Here is a 9,215-nt window from a genome sequence, read left to right as displayed (position 1 = left end):
AAAATAATGCACCTGCTCTCAAGCTTAGCCTTTTCTTAACAACACTGTCATCTCAGATTTTCAAAATATGCTTTTGAACCATAGCAAATCACTAATTTGTGTAAGAGTATGCTAAGCTAGCTTAGCATTTTGAGTAGCATTTAGCACGCAACATTTTCACAAAAACCAGATAACCAAATAAATAAAATAATTTACCTTTGAAGAGCTTCGGATGTTTTCAATGAGGAGACTCTCAGTTACATAGCAAATGTTCAGTTTTTCCTGAAAGAATCTTTGTGTAGGAGAAATCGCTCCGTTTTGTACATCACATTTGACTACCGAAACGAACCGAAAATTCAGTCACCAAAACGTCAAATTTTTTCCGAATTAACTCCATAATATCGACCGAAACATGGCAAACGTTGTTTAGAATCAATCCTCAAGGTGTTCTTTCACATATCTCTTCATTGATATGCAGTTCGTGGAAGCCTGCTTTCCCCTCAGAATCGCATGGAAAAATACCAGCAGCTGAAAAAGACGCACCAATTTCGATGGAGGACATCGGGCGGACACCTGGAAAATGTAGTCTCTTATGGTCAATCTTCCAATGATATGCCTACCAGCTAACTACCAGTCCTCTAGGAGAACCAGCTAAGTTCCAGTCATTCAAGAGTACCATCTAGCTTAAAGTCATCCAAGAGTCCCAGCTAGGTTCAAATCCTCAAGGAGAACCAACAACGTTCCAGTACTCCAGTAAAACCAGTTAGGTTCCACACCTTCAATAGAACCAGCTAGGTTCCAGTCATTCAAGAGACCCAGCTAGGTTCCAGTCCTCCAGGAGAAGCAGCTAGGTTCCAGTCATCCAAGAGATCCAGCTAGGTTCCAGTCATCCAGTATAACCAGCTATGTTCCGGGTCCATCAGGAGAACCAGCTAGCTTCCAGTCCTTAATTAGAACCAGCTGGGTTACAGTCCTCCAGGAGAACCAGCTTGGTTCAATTACTACCAGGAAAACCACCTACAATCCAGTCCTCCAGGACAACTAGGAAGGTTCAGGTGTTGGTATCAAGGGCCTTGTATCAATCATGAATAACTTTCAAAAGAAATCTTGGCTCGCGTGGAAATTCTTGAATTTGTGGCGGCTCCTTCAGGAGAACCAGCTAGATTCCAGTCCTCCAGTAGAACCATATAGGTTCCAGTCCTTAATTAGAACCAGCTAAAATCCAGTAATCCAGTAGAACCAACTAGGTTCCAGTCCTCCAAGAGAACCATCTCGGTTCCAGTTCTCCAGGAGAACCAGTTAGGTTCCTGTCATTCAAGATTACCAGCTAGTTTATAGTCATCCAAGAGTCCCAGCTAGGTTCAAATCCTCAAGAAAAACCATCTATGTTCCAGTCCTTCAGTAGAACCAGCTAGGTTCCACACCTTCAATAGAACCAGCTAGGTTCCAGTGATTCAGTAGAACCAGCTAGGCTCCAGTCCTTCAGTAGAACCAACTAGGTTCCAGTACCCAAGGAGAACAACAAAGGATCCAGTACTCTGGGAGAACCAGCTAGGTTCCAGTCCTCCAGGAGAACCAGCTAGTTACCAGTCGTCCAAATGAACCAGCTAGTTACCAGTCGTCCAAGAGGCAAAGCTAGGTTCCAGTCATTCAGTGGAACCAGCTAGTTTCCAGTCCTACAGTAGGACCAGCTAGGTTCCATACATCCAAGAGACCCAGCTAGGTTCCATACATCCAAGAGACCCAGCTAGGTTCCATACATCCAAGAGACCCAGCTTGGTTCCATACATCCAAGAGACCCAGCTAGGTTCCAGTCCTCCAGGAGAAGCAGCTAGGTTCCAGTCATCCAGGAGAACCAGCTAGGTTCCAGTCATCCAAGAGAACCAGCTGGGTTCCAGTCATCCAAGAGAACCAGCTAGGTTCCAGTCATCCAAGAGAACCAGCTATGTTCCTGTCCTTCAGGAGAAGCATCTAGATTCCAGTCATCCAAGAGATCCAGCTAGGTTGCAGTATTTAATTTTAACCATCTAGGATCCAGTCCTCCAGGAGAAGCAGTTAGGTTCCAGTCTTCCAGGAGAACCATCTAGGCTCCAGTCCTCCTCGAAAACCAGCTAGGTTCTAGTCCGTCAGTAGAACCAGCTTGGCTCCAGTCCTCCAGGAGATCCAGCTAGGTTCCAGTCCTCCAGTAGAACCAACTACATCCCAGCCCTTCAGTAGAACCATCTAGGTTCCAGCCCTTCAGTAGAACCAGCTAGGTTACAGTCTTTCAGGAGAACCAGCTAGGTTTCAGATGTTGGATAGAACCAAGTAGGTTAGAAACATCTATTTTATTGGTGTTGTGTAGTTTCAGCTAGGTTCCAGCTGTTGGGTAGATCCGGCTAGGTTTTAAGTGTTGGGTAGAACCAGCTAGGTTCCAGTCCTTCAGTAGAACCAACTAGGTTACTATCCTTCAGGAGAAACGGCTAGTTTCCACATTTTCAGGAGAACCAGCTAGTTTCTATAAGTTGGGTAGAACCAGCTAGTTTCCAAATGTTGGATAGAACCAGCTGGGTTCCATATGTTGGGTGGAACCAGCTAGGTTGTTGGTGTTTTGTAGAACCAGCTAGGTTCCGGGTGTTGGCTAGAGCCAGCTATGTTCTAGATGTTGGTTAGAACCAGCTAGTTTCCAGGTGTTGGGTAAAAACAGATAGCTTCCAGTCCTTCATTGGAACCAGCTGGTTTCCAGTCCTTCAGTACAACCTGCTAAGTTCCATTCTTTGAGTAGAACCAGCTATGTTCCAATCCTTCATTAGAACGAGCTAGGTTCAAGATATTGGATAGAACTAGCTAGTTTCCAGGTGTTGGGTAGAACCAGCTAGGTTTGTGGTGTTGGGTAGAACCTGCTAGCTTCCAGGTGTTGGGTAGAACCAGCTAGGTTCCAGGTATTGGGTAAAACCAGCTTGTTTCCAGGTGTTCGGGTTCTCTTATCAACCATGCGTACCTTTCTAACTCAGTTCTGGCTTGCATGGAGATTCTAGAATTTGCTTAGCAAATTTTGTGGGGGATTTTTTAAGCTTTTGCATGCAACATATATGCATGTTTTCATTGATAAATATATATATTTGAGTATAAAATTTGAGTATAAAAGAAAGCACAATGGCAAATTTGATCGCATGTCTCTAGAGGTGTGGGCAGAATGTTTTAATTTTTTCAGTGACTTAAAATAAAATGCATGCTGCCTATAGCAAGTTCTAAACACTGGCATTTTTCAATATTGATTGTCTATTGAACATTTAAAAATGCTGCCTTCAGCCCAAACTTCTATGCAAAATACAAATTGTATTTCAATATTTGCTTGCAATACAATTGATCAACCACTAGATGGTGTGCATGCACATGGTTTGTCTTTTCACAGTTCCCAAATCCAGAACATATTCAAGAAAGTGTACAGTATTATATAGAGCCAGTATTGCATGAAACTTCCTTCCATCTCATATTGTTCAAATGAACAGCAAACCTGGTTTCAAAAAACAGATAAAGCAACGCCTCTCCCTATTTGACCTAGATAGTTTGTGTGTATTGATGTAGGCTATGTGTGCTGTTTCTATATTTTTGTAATTATGTCTGAGCTGTTCTTGTCTATTAATGTTCTGTATTATGTCATGTTTCATGTTTTGTGTGGACCCCAGGAAGTGTAGCTGCTTTCGCAAACAACTAATGGGGATCTAATGTAAATCATCTCTGTAGTTATCTCTAGTCATAGAATTACATATGTCATGTATACCATCTCTATTGTTTTCAGTTTTGTTGTTTAGGTTTACACTCTGTTGTATTTATTTAGGAGTTTCAGTTGGGTTTAGTTAGTGGTTTAGATTTGGTCTCTGTTGGGTTTAGTTAGTGGTTTAGATTTCGTCTCTGTTGGGTTTAATTAGCGATATAGGTTTTGCTCAGTAAAGCAGACCCTTAAAGTTAATGATGTGGTTGTTACTGACAAGAAGCACATGGCTGAGCTCTTTAATCACCACTTCATTAAGTCAGGATTCCTATTTGGCTCAGCCATGCCTCCTTGCCCGTCCAACATTTCCTCATCTCCCACCCCTTCTAACGCTATTAGTCCTGATGCTTCTCCCTCTTTTCAACCCTTGCCCTGTGACAAAGTTTCTCCCTGCAGGTGGTCACTGAGTCCGAGGGGCTAAAGGAGCCCCTGAAACTTGACCCCAAAACAACATCTGGGTCAGATGGTTTAGACCCTTTCTTCTTTAAGGTTGCTGCCCCTATCATCACCAAGCCCATCTCTGACCTTTTTAACCTGTCTCTCCTTTCTTCTTTAAGGTTGCTGCCCCTATCATCACCAAGCCCTATCTCTGACCTTTTTAACCTGTCTCTCCTTTCTTCTTTAAGGTTGCTGCCGCTATCATCACCAAGCCTGTCTCTCCTTTCTTCTTTAAGGTTGCTGCCCATATCATCACCAAGCCCATCTCTGACCTTTTAAACCTGTCTCTCCTTTCTTCTTTAAGGTTGCTGCCCCTATCATCACCAAGCCTATCTCTGACGTTTTTAACCTGTCTCTCCTTTCTGGGGAGGTTCCCAGTGCTTGGAAGGCAGCCACAGTTCGTCCTTTATTTAATGGGGGAGATCAATCTGATGTTAACTGTTAAAGGCCAATTTCTATTTTGCCCTGTTTATCAAAAGTGTTGGAAAAACTTGTCAATAATCAACTGACTGGCTTTCTAGATGTCTATAGTATTCTCTCTGGTAAGCAATCTGGTTTCCACTCAGGTTATGCATGTGTCACTGCAACCTTAAAAAGGTCCTCAATGATGTCACCATTGCCCTTGATTCTAAACAATGTTGTCCTGCTATTTTTATTGACTTGGCCGCAGATTTTGATACGTTAGACCATTCCATTATTGTGGGCCGGCTAAGGAGTATTGGTGTCTCTGAGGGGTCTTTGGCCTGGTTTGCTAACTACCTCTTTCAAAGAGTGCAGTGTATAAAGTCAGAACATCTGCTGTCTCAGCCACTGCCTGTCACCAAGGGAGTACCCCAAGGCTGGATCCTAGGCCCCACACTCCTTTCAATTTACATCAACATAGTTCAGGCTAGTCTTATACTCAGCTGGCCCCTCTCCGGATTTTGTGTTAAACGCTCTACAACAAAGCTTTCTTAGTGTCCAACAAGCTTTCTCTACCCTTAACCTTGTTCTGAACACCTCCAAAACAAAGGTCATGTTTGGTAAGAAGAATGCCCCTCTCCCCACAGGTGTGATTACTACATCTAACTGTTTAGAGCTTGAGGTACTCACCTCATACAAGCACTTGGGAGTATGGCTAGACGGTACACTGTCCTTCTCTCAGCACACATTAAAGCTGCAGGCTAAAGTTAAATCTAGACTTGGTTTCCTCTATCGTAAATCGCTCCTCTTTCACCCCAGCTGCCAAACTAACCCTGATTCAGATGACCATCCTACCCGTGTGTAACAGTATAACCTTAGACCGTCCCCTCGCCCATTCCCGGGCGCGAACCAGGGACCCTCTGCACACATCAACAACAGTCACCCACGAAGCATCGTTACTCATCGCTCCACAAAAGCCACGGCCCTTGCAGAGCAAGGGGAACTACTATTTCAAGGTCTCAGAGCAAGTGACGTCACCGATTGAAACGCTATTTAGCGCGCACCGCTAACTAAGCTAGCCGTTTCACATCCGTTACACGTGCTCGATTACGGAGACATAATTTATAGATCGGCAGGTAAGGGTCTCGAGTGGCTAGATATTCTTTACTTTTCGGGCATCAGATTTGCCACCATTGCTCCTTATAGGACACATCACTGCACTCTATACTCCTCTGTAAAATGGTCTCTGTATACCTGTCGCAAGTCCCACTGGTTGATGCTTATTTATAAAACCCTCTTAGGCCTCACTCCCCCCTATCTGAGATATCTACTGCAGCCCTCATCCTCCACATACAACACCCGTTCTGCCAGTCACATTCTATTAAAGGTCCCCAAAACACACACATCCCTGGGTTGCTCCTCTTTTCAGTTCGCTGCAGCTAGCGACTGGAACGAGCTGCAACAAACAGTCAAACTAGTCAGTTTTATCTCAATCTCTTCATTCAAAGACTCAATCATGGACACTCTTACTGACAGTTGTGGATGCTTTGCGTGATGTATTGTTGTCTCTACCTTCTTGCCCTTTGTGCTGTTGTCTGGGCCCAATAATGTTTGTACCCTGTTTTGTGCTGCTACCATGTTGTGCTGATGCCATTTTGTATTGCTACCATGTTGTTGACATGTTGTGCTGCTACCATGCTGTGTTGTCATGTTGTGTTGCTACCATGCTGTGTTATGTTGTGTTGCTGCCATGCTATGTTGTCTTAGGTCTCTCTTTATGTAGTGTTGTGTTGTCTCTCTTGTTGCGTTGTGTGTTATGTCCTATTTTTTATTTAATTAATTTTAATCCCCAGCCCAAGCAGGAGGCCTTTAGCCTTTTTGGTAGACCATCATTTTAAATACAAATGTTTTCTTTACTGACTTGCCTAGTTAAATAAAGGTTAAATAAATAAATAAATATAAAGACCAGGAGGATATAAAGTGTTGATATAAAATGTTTTATTTCGGGTTAAAGGTTAGACACATTCTTAGGAGTTATGGTTAGGGGGTATGGGATTTAATATGGTAGGATTAGTGTTAGGTTTGAGACAGATTAAGAGAGCATTGGCATAGCTATTAGAGTCATTTTATGACAGTACAGAAAGATTCACCTTATTAAAATTACAATCCCAAAATTCCCTGAATCAGGTTAGGGTCAGTCACCTTTAAAAGTGTTGAAATAATCACCTGTCTCTAACCTCTCCTTTCCTCCCCTCCTCCACATCTTTCTTTCTCCCTACCTCAGGTTGTATGTACTTTTGAACTGTAAAATGAAGGTTTACATTGAGTCCTTCTTCACTTATCGACCTTGGTGTGGTGGTTTGGGTTAGGAGAGCTGTCCTCCCCTGCACTCTCAAACGCACTCCGCTTACTGGGGATATTAACATGATGCAGATCCTAGAGAGAGAGAGAGAGAGAGAGAGAATGTGATTCTGTCCACTCAGCACACATTCATCCTAGAGGATAGAGCTGTGTTGGGCCAAGTGCAGACACCATAGAGGATAGAGCTGTGTTGGGCCAAGTACAGACACCATAGAGGATGGAGCTGTGTTGGGCCAAGTGCAGACACCATAGAGGATGGAGCTGTGTTGGTCCAAGTGCAGACACCATAGAGGATGGAGCTGTGTTCGTCCAAGTGCAGACACCATAGAGGTTGGAGCTGTGTTGGTCCAAGTGCAGACACCATAGAGGATGGAGCTGTGTTGGGCCAAGTGCAGACACAAAAGAGGATGGAGCTGTGTTGGGCCAAGTGCAGACACCATAGAGGTTGGAGCTGTGTTGGTCCAAGTGCAGACACCATAGAGGATGGAGCTGTGTTGGGCCAAGTGCAGACACAAAAGAGGATGGAGCTGTGTTGGGCCAAGTGCAGACACCATAGAGGATGGAGCTGTGTTGGGCCAAGTGCAGACACCATAGAGGATGGAGCTGTGTTGCAGCTAAGTGCAGACACCAGAGGATGGAGCTGTGTTGGGCCAAGTGCAGACACCATAGAGGATGGAGCTGTGTTGGGCCAAGTGCAGACACAAAAGAGGATGGAGCTGTGTTGGGCCAAGTGCAGACACCATAGAGGATGGAGCTGTGTTGGGCCAAGTGCAGACACCATAGAGGATGGAGCTGTGTTGGGCCAAGTGCAGACACCAGCTTACACGCTTCACATGTCAGTCAGTCAGTCAGTGTCTGTGTGTCTGTGTGTGTGTCTGTCTGTATCCACAGTCAGAGCAGAGACAGGGCTCCCTAGTGCTGCACTGATGAAGCTGTGATCTAGCGGTTAGACCTGGTAATAACCATTATCATTAAACCGCTTTTGGCTTAGTGCCATCATCCATCACATCCATAAAAGCAGATAATATTCTATGACAACTTTAATTAACTTCCTGAATTGACCTAATTCCTGAAACGTGGTACGATGGTTGTCTGAGTGTTCTGCCACACTGTGGGGTTGTAGGAGGAGCTAGTAATGTTATGGGAGGGGTCATTAGTGTTGTGGGTGGAGCCAGTTGGGTTTTAAGTAACACTAGTGAATAAGTGGGAGGGGCTATTTGGTCTGTGGGTGGAGTTAGTTGTAGGAGGGGCTATGTACTCACCATGGGTGTGTGGGCAGAGCCGCCAGGTCTGTTGGTCTTGCTGACCCAGCGGTTGATGCGGTCGGAGATTCCAGACGCGAATCTGCGAGGTTCCTGTCTGAGAACCCCAGAGCTGCACGGAGCGGCTGCCTGATCCTTTTCAAATAGGCATCTCTTCTTCGAAACCTCATCCAGCAGGAACAGGGTCCTCTGGGCAATGTCGGGAGAACGCAGAGACTCAGACTTCTACAGGATTAGAGACAGAGAGGGTGAGAGACAGAGAGGGTTAGAGACAGAGAGGGTTTTAGACAGAGCGGGTTAGGGTAAGACAGAGAGGGTTAGGGTAAGACAGAGAGGGTTAGGGTAAGACAGAGAGGGTTAGAGACAGAGAGGGTTAGAGACAGAGGGTTAGAGACAGAGAGGGTTAGAGACAGAGAGGGTTTTAGACAGAGCGGGTTAGGGTAAGACAGAGAGGGTTAGGGTAAGACAGAGAGGGTTAGGGTAAGACAGAGAGGGTTAGAGACAGAGAGGGTTAGAGACAGAGGGTTAGAGACAGAGAGGGTTAGAGACAGAGAGGGTTAGGGTAAGACAGAGAGGGTTAGAGACAGAGAGGGTGAGAGACAGAGAGGGTTAGAGACAGAGAGGGTTTTAGACAGAGCGGGTTAGGGTAAGACAGAGAGGGTTAGGGTAAGACAGAGAGGGTTAGGGTAAGACAGAGAGGGTTAGAGACAGAGAGGGTTAGAGACAGAGGGTTAGAGACAGAGAGGGTTAGAGACAGAGAGGGTTAGGGTAAGACAGAGAGGGTTAGAGACAGAGAGGGTTAGGGTAAGACAGAGAGGGTTAGGGTAAGACAGAGAGGGTTAGAGTCCGAGAGGGTTAGAGACAGAGAGGGTTAGAGACAGAGAGGGTTAGGGTAAGACAGAGAGGGTTAGGGTAAGACAGAGAGGGTTAGGGTAAGACAGAGAGGGTTAGAGTCCGAGAGGGTTAGAGACAGAGAGGGTTAGGGTAAGACAGAGAGGGTTAGGGTAAGACAGAGAGGG

At 45.1% G+C, this 9,215-nt stretch overlaps 1 protein-coding gene across 1 annotated transcript in view; it reads right to left on the bottom strand.

Moving 5' to 3' along the window:
* Positions 1-6,549: 6,549 nt before the first annotated feature.
* lad1 (ladinin) overlaps positions 6,550-9,215 on the bottom strand; it is an 82,293-nt gene continuing 79,627 nt past the window's right edge. Inside the window, exons 11-12 of the mRNA XM_064921947.1 lie at positions 8,197-8,421; positions 6,550-7,009 (exon numbers count right to left, since the gene is read on the bottom strand). Coding sequence (XP_064778019.1) covers positions 6,908-7,009; positions 8,197-8,421 — 327 coding nt within the window. The 3' untranslated portion in view covers positions 6,550-6,907. The remainder of the gene's footprint in view (positions 7,010-8,196; positions 8,422-9,215) is intronic.

Source organism: Oncorhynchus masou, chromosome 18, assembly GCF_036934945.1.
Source record: "Oncorhynchus masou masou isolate Uvic2021 chromosome 18, UVic_Omas_1.1, whole genome shotgun sequence".
Lineage (NCBI taxonomy): Eukaryota > Metazoa > Chordata > Actinopteri > Salmoniformes > Salmonidae > Oncorhynchus > Oncorhynchus masou.
This window is presented reverse-complemented; position numbering and strand designations above follow the sequence as displayed.